The sequence below is a fragment of the Barbus barbus genome (genome assembly GCF_936440315.1).
Source record: "Barbus barbus genome assembly, chromosome: 1".
NCBI lineage: Eukaryota > Metazoa > Chordata > Actinopteri > Cypriniformes > Cyprinidae > Barbus > Barbus barbus.
In genome coordinates, this window is record NC_136729.1 from 16336304 (window position 1) to 16355438 (window position 19135).

The 19135-nt window shown below is 35.4% G+C and overlaps 1 protein-coding gene across 1 annotated transcript; it reads right to left on the bottom strand.

The window, feature by feature from the left end:
- Nucleotides 1–1211: 1211 nt before the first annotated feature.
- LOC306872852 (protein RIC-3-like) lies at nt 1212–4935 on the bottom strand (the record flags this gene model as incomplete). The annotated part of the gene is made up of 6 exons (XM_079421729.1): nt 1212–2286; nt 2370–2515; nt 2943–3030; nt 3536–3614; nt 4204–4412; nt 4818–4935. 6 exons carry the CDS (start codon nt 4933–4935, stop codon nt 1454–1456), a joined length of 1473 nt encoding a protein of 490 aa, XP_079277855.1. The 3' UTR covers nt 1212–1453.
- Nucleotides 4936–19135: the final 14200 nt, after the last annotated feature.

Sequence of the window (19135 nt, forward strand, 5' to 3'; positions counted from 1 at the left end):
CTGTGCATGTAAACATACTCCGTTTGTTCAAGTCATCTATGAAATCTGCTGCATGAGGGTAGTTGTGAAAATGTGGATCAAACAAAGTGTCCGAATGGAATTTACACAAAACTCAAATCATCATCTTTAATTGTACTATAGCTTGTACACTTCTGTCTGTTCTAAACAGTGCTGATTAATGAAGAAAGGAAATAAGTGAAGTTATATTATCAGTGTGGCAATTTAATTTTTAAAAAATCCTGATACAAAGACCTGCTGTACCTTAAAGCCAAACTATTCTTTAAAGTGTTGTAGAAGTCTTCAGATGGCCACATAGGTTTACTAGATCTGCTCTATAATGCATTAGCATGATTTGCAGTTTGTTTATCATTCTATTTTTCATTTCAAACGTCACCGCAAAGTCTTCAAAAATCTTGTCATTGTCTGAAATCTAAAACGTTAATTTTGAATGAATTTGCTTTTAAGAAATTCATCTATCATCATTTTGTTTCCTGCTGAGAGCCCCTTTGGTTTAATGTGAAACATTTCCATTGTTTCCATCAAACAGAACATTCTTAATTGCACAAAACTGCATTTTAGGCTAAAAATAACTTTTAGAATGTTTCTTCATCCAAGATAAAGGCATGAAGTGTGATGCAAATGGCTTACCTTTTTTGTTACTATTCTTTTTGTCATAGATATGTTGTGACTTTAGACATTTACATTTTGAAACGTATCTTTCCCCCAGAAAAGTATTTTTAATATTACTTTTTTTTTTTTTTTTTAGAAAAGAATATAAAATATATATTAAATTCTTGAGCGAAACTGCAAAGAAATCTGTGTAAGTTATTACAGTTTGTTAATAACTGCCTTGTGAAACCATTCCAGCACTTTCTATACTTCATGTAATGCTCTAACATTTTCGGTTTGCTCTAAATGGTTAAAAACACTGAAAATGTCAAATGAAAAGTGTTTTTCTGCTATTTTTTTATAGTTTGGAAAAAAATCATCTCACCACTCTTGTGTTAAAGTGATAATGTATAACTGTTATGTCACACTGTTTTGTAAAATGTGTACATTGGTCAATATAAAGTGTTTGTATACAGTACTCAAAATATGAAAAAAATCTGAACGTGAATTTTCACATCTTTCACAAATATTTAAGATGAAATCATTGCATTTGTGGTACAGTACTTCTGTTTTCATGAAATAATTTTCATAAAAAGCTACTTCTGTTCAGAAATGTTTTATTGATAAAGATTTTCTCTGGGAAAAGGGTCTTAAAAGTGCCTTTTTTGACAACACACTCTAAAATGTTGTCTAGCTGTTCTTGGAAACAGATTAATGAAATCTCAGAAAAGCCTAAATGCTTACAGAGAAACTGTTTCCTTAAGATAAGCAAGAAAGATTCACAGTAAGGTATGTTTGAACTAGAGGGTAGAACAGAAGACTATTGTTTTTTTTGACAGACTCGTCACTTATTCACTTTTTGTTTCTTGTGACGCATTCTAAGAGTCCCAGAGGCTTGAGCTTTGGGAGACTCTGACTTGTTTGAGATGACGGTTACCTCAGGTTGGTATGTTTGTAGGAAGTCAATGAGGTCTACTTCCTGTTCCTCAGTATCACATTCCACTTCATCATTGAATCCCAGGCTCTCAGCCTCCATCAGGGGATCCTCCTCCTCCTTCTCTGTCACACCCTTCCCATCTTCATTATGTTGATCTTCCTCCTCTTCTTCTTCACAGTCTTCATCATCACCACTTTCTTCCTCTTCTTTCCCTTCGTCATCATCAACCTCCTCTTCTTCTCCATCATGTTCTTCTTCCTCCTCTTCCTCATACTTGCAGCCAACAGCTCCACCCTTTGGATAATGGAAGACGTGTCTGTGATCACTAAAAGTGATTTGTCGTCTTCTCCTGCTTGATTTCTGTTCCTCTTCTTTTTCACCTGGGTACTCAAGTTTCTCATCTTCCTCATCAATACTTTTAGGAAGACAGGGCTGGTCTTCTCCAATCTCGTCCTCATCTTCCTCCTCCGCCTCCTCGTCCTCCACTTCCTCATATTCATCCTCTTCATATTCCTCATCATCTTTCTCATCCTCTTCTTTTTCTCCCTCATTATTCTCCACTTTCATCTCCTCATTAGTACATGCATCATCAGGTTCATCCTCCTCTTCTTCCTTCTCCATTCTCTCAGCAAGCTCCTCTGCTGTGGGTATGACATGGTCCGGTTCTTCAAGTATAACACTAGGAAATCTGTGTCTACGGGAGGGCATGCCAAACTCTGGGTAGGTCTCCTCTGGATAGCCTTGGGAAGCAGTGAATAAAATTTAATTCAAGGGCAAAAAAACTGAAACAGCAGTGGACCCAACACAAAGCCTTGAGGTATACCTTCCCAATCTGCAGTGTAAGGGGCCTCCTCGGCCTCCTCCTCCGGCGAGGCTCCCTCTCGCAACTCTCTCTCCCGCATCATTTGGGTGATCTCCTTCAACTGTTTGAGCTGTCTCTCGTCACGCCTCCGTGTGCCCCTGCGTGACCTGAAGTCAGAACAAGTGGTGAGTCAGAAACAGTGATTTATTACAAAAAAAACAGAAAAGTAACAAATCACAGCCACTGCTAGAACACATACACATTTATCAGAAAACTTATGCAGTCACAAAGGTAAAGCTAGTAAAACTTAACTAATTAAAGCAAACCAACAATGGAGTGCAGGGTCAAATACCAAATAATGGCAGGGTCAAATAATTACATACTATAAACATTTATGCATTTGGCAGATCCTTTTATGCAAAGCGACTTACAAAGCATTCCAGGCATGCAGTTTATGCATTTCCTGGGAAACGTAATGCTGTGAACTAGCACTTTTCCTTTTGGATTCCATTCGAAGTGGCAAGCAGATCATGTCAGTGCTCTTTGATCAGTAAGATACTGGATGGTGCTAGGAGAGAAATATGATCTGATTACCTGGCAGGTGGGTGGACAACTTTAGATATTCTCTTTTCTCTGGCTTTTTCACTCATTCTGGTCTGCATCTGCGCCAGCTGACAAGTAGCTGTCAGGGAGACAATTGAATGAGGTTAAGAATCATATTAGATACAGGTTCACTGAAACATGTGGACGCCACACTATGTATTTTCATTTTAATAAAAGTTTGAACTTTTCATAAACATGCTGTACAGACAGTGAGTGCAGTACTGATGCTCTATCGGTTGCTCCCTCCACCCTTTGGTATCCATTTGATGAATAGAGCTAAACCTCTTAGTACTGATCCAAAAGACATGCAGTTAATTGGTATTAGGAGCTGCTAGGCTTATAAAACATTACTTCTGATTGTTAATCCGGGTTGAACAAAAGGGAGAGAACAAAGCTTGCGAGGACTTGGACACAATGTTAATCTGGAGTTGCATATGGTTTAGATACTGAAATGCTGAGAATGCATGCAATAAGAGTAAAACATAAATGTGATTTTAAAAAAAGTCACAATTTGAATATATGGTGCCATTTAGATGAACATCTTTAAGTATATAATTAATATGGTGATGTATATGTGAACTCACGCATCTCTTCAAATGTGTGTTCTGACTGCAGTATGGGGAATCGGCACTCTTGTCGATGAGGTTTGTCCTTAGAGGTCAGCTGTTGAAAGATCAAAGTAAGTATCAGTGATTCTGCTGAAAGCATATATATATATATATATATATATATATATGCACACACACACAGTATGCATAAAACCAATGGCAATAAAACACATTTTTTGTTTATAATTTATTGCAGAAGATATACACTACCATTAAATTTTTTTTAGATAAATTATTTTATTCCGCAAGGATGCATTAAATTGATAAGTTGAGTAAAGACGAGTAAAAACAATTCTAAGCAGAAAAGTTACTTCAACACCAAGTAAGCATAGTGAAATGATTTCTGAAGGATCGTGTGACCCTGAAAATTGACGTAATGGCTGTTGAAAATTAATCTTTGCATCACAGTAATGAATTACATTTTAAAATGTTAAAATAAAAAAACAGTTATTTTTAATTGTAATTAACATTTAACAATATTAATGTTTTTACTGTATTTTTGATCAAATAAATGCAAAAAATCTTAAGCACAGCTTGCTGTATATATTTTATGGCACCTGTTGGATATTTTCTCTAGGGGAATTATTATTACAGGAGAGGTGCTGAACAGAGAAGCTTTCCTAATAGCTTCTGATAAGACTCACTTTAAAGAACAAGTAGATGATATAAAGGAAGATCCCAAAGCCATAGACAGGGATGACCTGGCCCAGGAGATTTGGCTTGCCAACACCTTTGGCTCTGGCAATGGCCTCGGGGTTGTAATACTTGTTGTAATGAGAGTCTGTGTCCCAGTGATCATGATCTTCAGAGAATGAATGTCTGTGTTGTGGGGGAGGAAAATGTCCTGGTCCAACTTCAAAAATAATTAAATGCAATAATTTTACAGAGCTTGCACTTAAAATAAAGCAATTTCTAGACAATTTTTCTGTACAAAAATTCAGTAACCAGTGGTTATCAAAATATGAAATAAAACAAAAATAAACTAAAGTAAACAAAATGACAAAAATTAAAACTCTGTATAATGTTTTAATGATCCCAAAAAAAAGAGTGGTTATTGTGTTAAGTTTTTTAAAAGATGTAGGAATAAATAAGGATATATTTGTTTTGGAAATGACATAGGGAAAGTGATCCTCACATTATGGAGCTGGTAGAGGTTAACAGGGGAGGGGACCTGAGCACAGAGATCACAGGGGTGGTCAAATCAGCACTGACATTACTGAAACACTAAATGAGGGATTACATTTTTGTCTCATCTTACCCTCCGACTTCACTGTTTCTTTCTTCACTCTGGGTAAAAATAATTTAGGTAGGAATAAAGACATGCAGAGAACGATGCAAGAGATGAAGGTGATCTTCTGACATGTTGAAACAGCCATATCGATACGACAGAGATAAGAGATGCTGTAGAACCAAGCGTCAACATCACGACATCATTTTTACGAAATTTCCTGTTGATTCGCTGAAGCGGAAATGACTGGAAACATTAATCCGCCTTCCGGCTGAGATTAGACTGACGACACATTAAATCAACAATCAAATTCGTGACCTGTTGTTAACCTGTTTTATGAGATAATTTCGTCTTTTACTCTTTATTGTAATTGTATTGCTGCCCTTACACGAACACTTTATTTATCACGTATATCCATAAGACATTCCAAATTTACATTACATAGTGTTTGCGTAACGCAGCTGCATTTATAATGATAGGTTATTATTATTATTATTATTATTATGTATTTTTTATTGTTGTTGTTATTCAACTATTAATCCAGGAGATGGCAGTGCTGTCGTGATTATTGTATCATTGAAAGCCTTTTATTGAGATGAATCTGTGAGGGAATTCACAGAACTTTTGTATACGCTGTGGACAGTTTCAGTTTGTGTCTCCATATGATTGAATTAATAAAACAATAAGAATGAATAAAAATATATATTGATTCCATATAAAATGTATGTCCTAAGTATGTCACCATATTGCATCTCCGTGTATAGTGTATGATCTACTGAATTATCAATTTTTATTACATAATTTTATATAATGTTATTTTTAAATTATGATGAAATGTACGTATATCAAAAATTTTACTGATTTAACTCATATTCTATGTATATTTAATCAAATATATTTATAAGATATTTAAGATACTATACTGAGTATTTCCCTACTATTTATACTGAACCAGTCATGAAAAGGCTACACAGTCATTTCCCTTTTTACGTTTTATGTTTTATTTTTTTTTAAAATACATTCATGGTCCTCTCTAAGACCTTTGAGTGCATATCATGGTCAACATTGGTGTGAAAATACATTGTTGCTTAGCTAAATAAATATCCATATTTAATTTGAGTTTTAGCACATGCAGTTTTAATGAGCATGTGAGGAAAAAAACATTACCAGTTTTCAAAGAAATGGAGGAAATTGGAAAAGTAAATTGGTTAAGTTGGGCATGGTGATGTAATGCGAATGTACATGTGTGCTTAAACTCTTCCTCCAGGCCAGCTCATCTTTTGTCTGTTTACTGGGCTGCTCCGTTATCAAGGTTTTAACTATGTAATTATTCTTCATTAGGCTCAATTTAAGTACAACGGATGCACTGTTACAAAAGTTGCACTGTGCCTGACACCTCGTAGAAACACACAAGGCCTGTGCAGAAAGTTGCCTTTTTATGTTTTCAAAAAAAACAAAAAAGGTTTTGTCTGCTTTTGTATGAAAGTCTTAGTGCTCATATTGTTTATGCTAAAAGCAAAATATGCCATTGATTGTTATGAAATGCTTGTGCCCCTTCCTGTCATGTGAGCGATAGATTCACATACATGGCAATCAACACACCTTCACCAAACAAAATTGCTTTCAGAAATAGCAATCGTTTTTTCTTTCTCTATATTCATGCAAGTGATTTGTTGTGCAATGTCACCTTACTCGGTGCTGGCGGACCAGGTTCGTGTCAAACCCCTTTTTGCTCTCTCTCTCTTTCTGGCTCTGTCTAAATCAGTCAATTTATTTCCAAATTGCAAGTTGAGTGCAGGAGCAAGGGCTTCTTTCACTGTTGGGGTGAAATATTAAATCAATGCACACTCCCATATATCGAGTGGGCTTTAATTTTTATTTAATATTGATGGGAATGAAGCTGGCTTTGAGTGTCATGAAGGACATACTGTTACAAATCCAGGCGCCTTTATATTCATGGAGGAGAGACAGTGATGGTGAGTGAATGTGCTGGATTAATGCAAACCTGGGGAAGCTTGTCTGTGTGAGCCAGGCCTTGAGACACCGGCCAGTTGTCATCCTCCATTTGTTACCATGAGGAGAGCAGGACGCCACAGTTGAGACTTTGAATAATCTGGTTCTGAGATATTATCAGACGGATGCTCAAAAGCAGATTAATAATCTGAGTTCAAATGCTTACCAGACCTTCAAACTGTCTTCATACTGTGGAATTGGGAAGTGATGCCGGACATGAACGTGTAAAAGTAAAGCATAACTGTACAGTATTGTGAATGTGTTGATGATGTATTATGTGGTGAAGAGATGCAGCAGATGGGGATCCTGATTAAGGCTGAAAAGCAGTGTAAATAGTAATCTGATCTGTAGCTGCGCCGTGCATGTGGGAAAGCAGCTTGGGCCTTGGCCAGAGAGCACTGGGGTCCTTCCAGCACAAGACGTCACATTACTCGCTGCTGCGCTCCTCACCCAGTCAGAGTTCGAGGGGTCAAAGGTCAAAATGCATTAATTATTTTTGGCAAATGTTTTGTACAGTATGTTGCTTTCAAACGCCTAGTTATAAACTGTATTAAAATATTGTTTTGTAAATTTTTATCCTCTAAGCATCACATTTTTACAAAGCTCCCAGATAAACAAGTGAACACAAGAAAACAACTCTGGCATTCACTTCAGGCCAGCTTCTTTTATATTATTAAATTAATGGAAGGTTGAACTGTGTTCTCATACATTAATCATTTAGCAGATTAATTTTTCTGAAGAGACTTACAAATGAGGACAATAGAAGCAATCAAACCAACAAAAGAGCAACAATATTTAAGAACTGTGACAAGATTGTCTAACACATACACAGTACACATAGCAAGTTTTTTTTATAATTAATTAAAATAATTTTAAAAAGTAAAATTATATATAAGATAGATAGATAGATAGATAGATAGATAGATAGATAGATAGATAGATAGATAGATAGATAGATAGATAGATAGATAGATCAGATAGAGCTAGTGTTAGAGGGTCAAGTTACTATTATTTTGTTTATATTTATATATTTATATTTAGTTATTTAGCAGACGCTTTTATCCAAAGCGACTTACAAATGAGGGCAACAGCAAGCAATTGTAGTATTACAACAATTAAAACAGATCCAAAACTAAAAGCTAAAACTTTATATAGTATATACTATATACACACACATTTAAGAAAAATCTAATAAAAATGACAAATGCATACAACAAAATTTCTAAACTTAATATTTAAATGAAAACAAAAAATAAAGCAAAAAACAATTCAAAATATTAAAGAACAAAAAAAGAGTATAATAATGATTCTAACAAAACATTAAGCCAAACACCAAAAAACAACTACATATATGTGTATGTACACCCACACACACACACACACATATATATATATATATATATATATATATATATATATATACATATACATATATAAATTCAATATATATATATATTCTTTAATATCCATGTAGTTTGTTGAAGAACTAAAATAACTCAAATTAAATTAAACTAAAACTTAATAAAAAAAAACCTATACAGACAAAATAAAAAAACTAATAAAATGACAAACATTACTCCAACTTTAATTAAAATTAAAATAGATAACAAATACAAATCAAACTACATTAGTTTATCAGTAATCCTAAAAAAATAACACTGAGCCAAACACACATGCTAAAAAAAAAAACAACTTACTTACACATAGTACGACATGATTATAAAAACTGAAGTAGAAGTGAAACAAGTAGTAGGAAAGGAGAAATAAAAAGAGATACTTGTATCCTTTGCCAGTGTCCCTGCCCGGGGGAGTCGTATAATAATTAATAAGAAAACAGTTAATAGTTGGAATAAAAAAAAAGAATAGAGGATGCTAGTGTTAAAGGGTCAAGTTTGTTTTATAAATAATAAAAACAAGTAGATAGAATAGAACTAGAATAGAGAGTGCCAGTGTTAGAGGACAAGTATAGATGGAAGAGATGTGTCTTTAGCCATTTCTTGAAGATGGCAAAAGACTGCTTGGACTGAGTTGGAACAGTTAAGTTAAGAATCAGTGCAAGTGATTTTGTGCCTTTATGGGATGGCCGTTCACCTGCAGAATGATATTAATCACAATAATTATAATATATAATAAACACACACACACACACATATATAACAACCTACTAACCCCAAACTTTTGAACTGTATAGTGCATATAAGACTTTAGGGAAATTGTGACAGCTAGCCTCGGTCTCCCCTATATCACCCCTGTGAATTTATATTTGGACGTGCCTGCATACACTATAAACATTATTCATGGGGGGAAACAAATATACTAATTACCACAGCAGTGTTGCATTTGTATTGAAATGGTTGTTTATGAAGCCAATGTCAGTTTTCATTAAACTGCTTAGTGACAAACTACATATATGGCACAAATGTCAGTATATTAAAACAGTGATGCAAATTCCTTCCAGCAAGGTAATTACATGTGCCTGACCTATCGTTTTAAAGGTAAGCCATAACTGATTGTGTTTTCACACAGGAAACAGGCAATTGATTGGCTTTGTTTGACATCTAGAGTTGTTTGCCAGTGCATTGCATCTTTGTTATGGACGCTGTATGTGGTGGAGAAAGTGTGGGCAGGCGGAGAGGGCCACTGTGAGGGTGGAGAAGGCGCAGAGGTTCAGCTGATAGAAGCTTTGATCTCAAACAGCAGGGGTGAAATGGCATTATTTAAGGTGCCTCACCAGCACGACACCGCAGCACAGCGAGAGATGCGCTGTGAAATTGCAGGTTCAGTTGCACATGGTTGAAATGCCGGACACACACACACTTGTGCATAAACACACAGACAAGCATATTAGCAGAAACCCACCCACAGGCGAGTCGGCATCACAAGCGCACACATGCCTCACTGTGAGGAATGTAAATGCTTCAAATACATGTGGACTCTTCAAGTGTGACAGAGAGCTGTTTGTTTTTACATGGGTTGACTCAGAGTGGATGAATGGCCATGAATTTAGTTTAGGAGAGACAAAACAGAATTCAGACTTGAGATAAACTTTAGATTAGATATTTATGCAGTTTTACACTGTACAGTACAATATTGACAAGAATAACATCAGCATAATATAATCATACAGTAACCTATACCTATACATATAACAGTAATACATTTATTATTTCATTACCCATTATTTCAGAGGTGCATGAAGTAAAATTTTCTTGAACGACTCCAAATAATCATGTCATGGTATTTTCACATCCCATAATAAATATCCTTTAATATAATGGATTAAATGTTAAACTCTTTCAAACTAATTCTAAAACTTACACAGTGTTAATTGCTTTTTGTTTCATAGAAAATTATATTGTGTCAATAAAATGCTCCATTTTCTTCCTAAGAGGCAAAAAAAACAAAAAAAAATTAAGGAATGGCCTGACAAGTCGGGTCCTCGATGACATCTTCCTGTAGGAAGTGACATCATTTTTTGGTGGGAACGCAAAATACAACAGGCCAAGAACAGTAAGTATTAGCGATGATTTTTAATATATATTTGCTTGTTTGTATGGCTCTTACACGTTGCAAAGGAGATAAGGACCGCAAATGTGTTGCTGTGTTTTTATTACTAATGCTTAGGAAGTTTGTGTTGCTGTTATGTTGCTGGCTTACTTGTTCTTACCGTTATTTGTCGATGTATTATAATGAACATTGCACCTCGCGTATAATGTATCCATCTTAAAAACGATAACAATGGAAATACTGAAATTTTAGTTTGGTCTTCTGATAAAGATGCCATAGCTTATTTTGGATCTGTGGTCAGTAAATTATTGTACAAGTACAGAAAGAGTTGTGTGCAGATTTTACATTTTGTCTGAACTGTTCCTTTATTGTTGAGTGTTTGTGGAATATATTTTTTACTGTAAACACAACATCCCAAACAATTGAAAGAAAAGTGAATAGTGTTTGTTGCACAATCTCTGTCCTGAGAATGTGAGTGATTTTTCTCAATGAGAAACCAAAGGCAGTTTTAATGTGCAATGTACTGTAAATCAAATGCAGAACGTGAGTCACTTTATCTTGAATATGTGGTTTTATAAAAGCTCACTTTATGGCTTTCTTATGTTAAAGCTGTATTCCTGCATGCATACTGTTTAATGTTTCATTTTGCATAGAATAGGACTTAGTGCTTTGGCATTAAAAGTTTACAACATACATAAAGTGAATTGCTGCGTGAGTCAGATGAGTGTGGGATTCACATACAATACAAACATTTAAACCATATAAGATGAACATTTTATATAGAGTTGATTCAGTTGACTATTCAGCTGTGCCTCTGATGGATCCCAGACATCTGAACCCTTAGTTTAAATAAATGAGATGACAGAATGTCATCGGCATGTCCCTTGTGTGAACAGCAGGCACCTTGAATGGCCTTAACCAGCTTTAACAGGTGATAATGATTAGTTCTCCACAAAAAAGGAGAAACTAAGAACAGATAAAAAGAGAGAGAAAGAAGGAGAGAGCGCTTCTTCACGCAGTTATTAACAAGTTAACTTTGTAGTGGAGACACTTTATCCCTGAGGACAAACAACCCAAATGTTTGCAAAATATAATTAAGCCGAGGCATCTTTAAATGTCATTGCAGCCTGTGCCATGTTTCAAATTGTTCTGCATCAACAGAATTTAACGAGATGGCGAAGGAATCCATTCCCTGCAAGCATGTGATAAGCCACACATACAGTGGAGCACTTTCATTGATTGCCAAAATAAAGCATTTTGTATGCAAATGGGGAATGGAGTGGGTAAGCTGATTCAGCCTCATGGACACCAAATAATGGCCTTTACAATTAATACTCTCACATGCTATCCATTGAAACTTTCATCTCCCATTTAATGGCTCTGAAACATTTACACATGCCCCCCCCCAAAAAAAAAAGAAGAAAAGAAAAAATGGTGTGTTGTTCCAATGGATTAATATGAAAGCCAACAAATAAATAAAGTCCAAACACCCTGTGTCTCCACATGAGCCCCCCTCCGATTCTTGGCCTGCTCCTGCTTTTTTTTTTTTTTTTTTTGCTGCTGTGTTTCAGGCACATTTTGGATTAACTGATAATCTTTGAACATGAAGGAAGGTCTGGGATCCCCCAGGGGCATGTGCTGGGGAGAGTGAGCTTGACAGGGGGATTGGGGCTGATGTGGCATTGTTTGAATGTAATGTGCTTGTTTTTGTACTTGTAAACACGCTTCTCTTTGTTTTTGTAATGCCACCCCCTTCCTGTGTAGATTTTTCTGCTGGAGCAGCACAGGTTTGTACACACGGAGGCGTGATGAGCTAACAGTGATACGTTATAGCAAGACCTGATCAGATTGCCTGAGGGCATAGCTTAAGGCTACCGGACAATGGAAGACAAAGTATAGCATCAGGCGATCTTCTGTCCACTATCAAATGACGTCAAGTGAACTGGCTGCTGATATCATTGCTAACAAAAAAAGTTTCATATGGTACATGTTTTAGAAGCATTGTACTAACTTGTGATTATTCAGTATGATATGTAAGACCTTTTGAAAGATCCAGCAGTTGTCTTCTCAAGGGCTCTTCATTCATAAATTAAAAACCACCAGTGTGCGGAATGGTTATGTTAAAGCACTATATAATATAAGACAACAGTTAAGGAATGTTAACCTTTCAGATGAGTTGAGTATATATGAAGAGATAAGTGATTGTTATAGCCCGGTTTACATGTATTATAGAAAACATCAAGGACTTCATCAGGGTTTGGCTGTAAAATGCTAAACGTTCCAATTCATTGATCATTTTTGTTGCATTTATCTCTTGTGTGTTGCTATATGTACTATATGAAGACACGTATGATATCTGAATCCAGTCTCTGTTTTACACTGGAGCTTAGAGCTTGGTGCACAACCAGTATCTTATTTATTTTTTTAAACACACTAAAGATGTTGTTGATCAATTAAGATTTGATGCATGAACATGTGCCTTGATTGATATAATATGTCAATTATGATGAGATCTGCCATTGTGGAAGTTGCATCTTTGATATTTACTTTAATGAATGTTATTATTGCTGTAGTAATTATTCACATGTATCACTTGGAAAGAAAATAGAAATAGGGCTTGACTTTGGTCATTTGTTCATAAAGATTATAGAGACAAAAAAGTTATAAAATATTCAAAGTTCTCCTGTAAGCTGTTTTATTACCAGAACAATTCAGCAGTCACATCTGTTAGTAAACATGGATGTCACTCTCTGACTGTGAACAACACCGTTCTAAAGATGGCTAAGATTACAAAACAGTAATATTGTGAAATAGTATTACAATTTAAACCGTTTTCTATTTTAAGATTCCTGTGGTAACAAAGCGGAATTTTCAATAGCCATTACTTCAGTCTTCAGTGACACATGATCTTTTAGAAATCTAATCTAATATGGTGATTTGATGCTCAAAAACATTGTTATTATTATCAATGTTGAAAACAGTTGCACTGCTTAATATCTGTGGAAACCAATCATTTTTTTCCTAGAAATTTTTTGAATAGAAAGTAAACAGCGTTTATTTGAAATAGAATTATTTTCTAAATCTATAAAAGTCTTTACTGTCACGTTTGCTGAAAAAAAGTATACATATGAAAACTGAAGAAATGGCAACTTGCAATTGTTAGCTTAAGGAGCATTTTCTACCTGATCTAACCCATAAGTTTCATTTTGCTGGTGTAACCTAATGTGTTTAGGTTCACTTCACAGTGAAGGTAGCCAGCCACTGTCTCATTTTAATCTGAAAAACATGCCACCATCTGCCTGACCTTTAGAAACCGAGATTTTTATATCCGCTTTTTGAACTTATTTCCCAAACTGCGATTCTTGTCCACCATTCTTTCTATACCTAGTTTCCCATCTCAGTCTGATTTTAAAATTAAGTGATTATGACATGAGCAATTAATGTAAAGTGATCCTCATATGCTATGCAGTAGGAATCACCCTAACCCTCTGATCGTTCCTGGAATTACTTTAGATCTCCATGTATTCCTTCTCTGCCATTCATATTTTCTGTCTGATATCACCTTTTCATTTTGATGTCTCTGTCCTTCAGCTCCTTCAGCATCTGCGAGTCCTGTGAAAGTCAAGGGCGGCTGTAAAAGTGTTGACAGCAGCGTTTGAGGGCTCAGGACCACCACACCAGCAGGGAAGCAAGGAGGAGTCAGTGTATACATTAGTGTGTGTTTGAGAGTAGTGCTGCTGATGGAGATGACCTCTGCTAGACAGAAGTGTGCTGTGAGGAGAATGGGATCTCTACACTGCTGCCCAGGCTGGAATTTGTGCTCGGGAAGTGTTTAACTTTCTCAAATCCCAATTGCACTCAGCAGGAGGGTGTCTCCTTTTTTGCCTACAGCTCTGCTCTCGAGGTTGCCCTTGTGTCTGGATCCTAAATGTGTGTGTTAGTAGGGGGTTGGATCACTAGAGGATTGTTTGGATAATGGCTCTGCTGTCAGAAGGGTGAAAGTGAGCTAGGAGAAGAAGAGGGACTGAAAATACAGCTTCTTATCTAATGATGAGATCCACTCCATAAGCTCAGCCAGAGGTGCCTGGGTAATGATGGAATAACTGGCTCGGTTTTATTCAAGATATATGTCTATATATCTTGAATAAGATGTCTTGAATGAAAGTTGTAATTGCTTGATATAAAGTAAAGTCACATTGTGAGACATACTCAAACTACTCAAACAAAGTGGAGAGGAAAATATTGTATTTATGAGTTCCAAGCATATGAATGACAAAGTGTAGTCATAATTACAAATAAAATCTAGGGTATTCCCAACGTTTGAAGTTGGAATGGGTGTTTTGATGTGAAACTGTCAGACCTCTGTCTTGTGTGTCATGTGTTCCTGCCTCTTGTGCCCTTATTTGGTTTGTTTCCTGTTCTCGTTTCATGTCATTAGTAGTTTATCCTTGTCCAGCCGTGTTCGTTAATTTACCCTAGTATTTAAATCCTGTCTGTGTAGTGCCATTTCGTCTGGTCTACTCGTTATCCCTGGTGTTTGATGTCTGCCCTGCCTTGTCGTGCTTTGATGTTGTCCAGTAAAAGTATGTTCTTTGAGTTTACCTCCTCGTATGCGTGTTCCTGTGTCCTCCCTCGTGTGTGCACCGTGACAGAAACATGGTGGCAAATAAGTCTCTAATGATAATGAAGGTTTTTGCAGTTATTTTTATTTTCTGTGCCATATTTCAATTTCATTAGGGTGCTCTATGTAAATGAACTTATAGACATATAGGACTTTATATAGACTTATATAAATTAAACTGATCTGTCATGGTTTGCTTTAAGCAAAATATAAGGTTGCGTTAGCATGCATAATGGTTTTAATAATTTCAGATGTAGTGACTTGATATGATCATTTTGTTTAGGCTACTTCTGTAATTTTTTTTTTTTTTTTTTTTTTTTTTTTCAACTTCAATTTAGGAAATGTCATAAATGCCCAGTTCTTTATTATGACATTATGGAGCTCCCCATGTGCACACGAAGTCATCATTGAAGTCACATTATATTTGTAACTGTTGCAATTGCAAGATTTAAAGCTGAGAGTTATTTGAATGTGGGAAGTCAGAATTACATATTATGTTGAAGTACTGAAATTCGTACGTTACCTGCTAATACCAAATCTATAGACATACAATATTGCCAATATCAAAGTTATTATTTTAATTTGCTTAATTTTTATTTTTAATTACATTGACTTGTGTGAGGCCTTTTTCAATTTTTTTTCTTTCAGTTTTTAAATCCACTAGACTGAGTAAATTGTTTTTTTTTTTCATTGCTAACTAAATTGAACACATTTTGTGTGTGAGCGATATCTCTCCGTCATATCTACGTTTATAAAGAAATGGCAGGCCACTTCAATCTTCCCCAGAGAAGCCTCAGCATTGCTGGTCACTGCCATGCCCACTGACTCCCTGTTGTTGTTTTTGTATTTCATTTCACTAAGCTGCCTGAGCAAAAGGGTGAGCGAAAATCTCCACTAAGTCCTTCACCCTCTGTGCAACCCTCATAGATATTCTCCACAGAGATAAAGCAAAGTAAAATTGAAATATTACAAGCGACTAAAAAGATAATACAGTTTGAAATAATCTTACTGTGCATGCTGAATGGTGTCAATAAACAAGCATGCTTAGAACAAAATGCTTCTGCTTTTATCTCAGTGAAAAATCCATAAAGTCTTTACTTCAAGCTGAGACAGAGGTAAAGTGGTTGTTGCTTTTATGTTTCACCTGGCTTTTCTCAAAAGTGAGACCCCATTTGGGATTTGAGAGGCATGCCTTCTTATGGTTGACATTTATCTTGCACATGTGAGAGATTGAGAGAGAAAGTTAATAGAGAGTGAGCGTCAGGCTAATCTTACAGAGCAAACAGTTTATTCACTCGGCAGGACAATTATAATCTTGTGGCAGGAATGGACATGCATTCATGTATTTATAGCTTATAATTAAGTTTAGTTCAATTTAAACACTTTGCTAAAAAATCCTGTAAATTATTTTAATTCATATATTATTTATATTTCTGTTTAATTTCAATTATGGCAGTTTATGTGCTTTTGTAGTTTTCTTACACTATTCCAACATTTGTATGTTACGATAACAACAGTTAATAAATATAGTAAAGAAATAACTTTTTTTCTCTGTAAATATAAAAACGCAACCCCATTACTGGATGAGTTATAAGGGAAAAACATGGGTGCTTTCATTTTTGCCAAGAATTTATTCACTGGTGCTGTTCAAAATTATTTTGATCACCACTCCCATCCCTCATTTCAAACATGTTAATTAAACAAGATAAACAAATAGGAAACCTTTCCATTTAAAACAGAAAATTAAATTGGAAACAATAATAGAAAAACATGGAGCAGACAATGTGTTTTTGTGCATGTTAGTCAACTTGTGGAGGAAAAACTAGAATGGATGTTTATAGTCAAATGTAGTAAAACTCTTGATTCAGATGATTTTTTTACCAATTTCTGATGTTGACCATGTTATTTTAGTATTATTTATATTTTATATAGAATATAAAATCTGTTCATCAATTTGCACTGGCTACCAATAGCTGCTCGCATTAAATTCAAGACATTGATGTTTGCCTACAGAACCACCACTGGCTCTGCACCCCTTTACCTAAATTCATTACTTCAGACTTATGTGCCCTCTAGAAACTTGCATTCTGCAAGTGAGCGACGCATTATTGTGCCATCTCAAAGAGGCACAATCACTTTCAGACTTTTTCATTAACTGTTTAGCAGAAATAAATTGCCAAAAACTAATCTGTTAGTCCATATCAACTCTAAGAAAGGATATTTTCTTGGCCACGGAAAATACTTTCCTAAGTATTAATACATTAGAGCATGTAGTAAGGATCAAAAATCGTAAAGGGACATTAATTTGCAAGGCAGAATCAGAAACTCATGTAATTTGTGCACGAGTGTTATTAACTAAACACTAACACAGACTAGTCAAACAAACAAACATACAATCACTCATACATGGGGAAAGGACAAATGATGGATGAAACCATCAGGAAAACCAGAGAATGCAGTTATGGAAAGAGTCATTTAACCACCTGAGTAAAACCATCAGCGCCATTTATAACGGGTTCTATAACTTATACTAAACCTGTTTCGTTTAGATAAACGTACGATATTTGCATTGCCTTGGTTGTGACGAGTGTCCGGAATGCAGTCTCCGATGAAAGTCTTAATGTTTTCAAGGTTTTGGACTCCCGATCGCGTTCTTCTGGGTTGAAGAGTGATGAATTCCAAAGATGTTCTGAGGTAGAAATGTTCTTCCCAGGTAGAAAGTGAAAAAGAGTTAAGAAAGAGATCTGCTGAGGTCCGAGGAGTTTTGGTTGAATGGGAAGTCAAGGCCGCAAGGCCTGGCACAAAACTTAAGGGTCCAGAAGAGTTCTAGCTCACATCCTCCTAGGATCTAACAGAACCGCAGACTGCAGGGGCTTCACTGATGTGAGAGCTTTATCTGCTATAGAGGTCACACCTCTGGGGAGTCAAAGAGCCTGTGGTGACTTGAACGTTTGGAGGGAAAGTTTACGACTCTTTGTCTCCATGATATGTGTGTTCATTCAAAGAAAGGTTTTGCTATGAATTAATTAGAGAAGAGTCCATTTTTATGGCATAATGTCTCTTTCCTACAGATCTTCATCTTGGTGGAATGACCTGCCCAACTCAATCCGAGCAGCTGAGTCCTTAGCCATCTTCAAGAAATGGCTAAAAACTCGTCTCTTTCAGCTTTATTTGACCCTCTAACTCTAGCACTCTCTATTCTAATTTTATTTTATCTATTTGTTTTCTTTTTATTTAAACAAAAAAAAAAAAAACCCACACATTTGGCCTTCTATCAGTTGCATAGTTATTCTCTAACTGCTAGCTTTTCTTGTAAAACTAACACTAGGTTTCTTTTTTCTATATTCTATCTACTCGTTTTCTTAAAAAAAAAAAAAAAAACTTTTTATGTGTACTGCGTTAGGCTAACCAAGACTTGTAATAGCACTTGCATGTTGTTGTTCTTTTGTTGGTTTTGATTGCTTCTAATGTCCTCATTTGTAAGTCGCTTTGGATAAAAGCGTCTGCTAAATGACTAAATAATAATAATAATAATACTAATATATTATTATAATTATATATTATTCATATACTATTATAGACTTGTATTTATTAATATTTTGAATTAGCTTTTATTTTTTTATTTTTACTGTTTTACTTTAAGTTTTAGTAGTTTTATGTGCTTTCATAATTTTTTATTATTTTTTAAAAATATTTATAGTTGTACCTAATTCATTTTAGATTCAGTTTTAGTTTGAGTTTCTTGCAAAGACTTTGGAAAGTGATAATGTGATTGGGTTGCTATTTATCAGTGTCAACTACTGTATATGAATTGTGTTGTGAGATTTTCTGGCTGGTTTTGAAATACTCACTATTTCTGTCATATCTTTAAATAGCATACTGTAAATATTAAGAGTAGTATCATAGCAGACTATTCCACATTCAGCTTTTGCTAGACCCCCTTTTTTTGCCTTGTTTATAGCCATGAAAGGCTTTTTAAATGTATTATGAGTGCCAAGGAAATGCTCTTTTTGTGTATAAAGTATGACCTTTCCATAGAGCACCTTCAACTTTTAACCATTTCCAGCATTGTAGCACTCTCTATCTATTGATATACTGAAGTACCGAAAAAGCATGTGTGAATGTTATGTCAAAATTAGTCAAGAGAATGTATTCGGTGCATTCAGGTAATGGCAATAGAGTTAGTGGTGTAAGGTGGTTACATGTC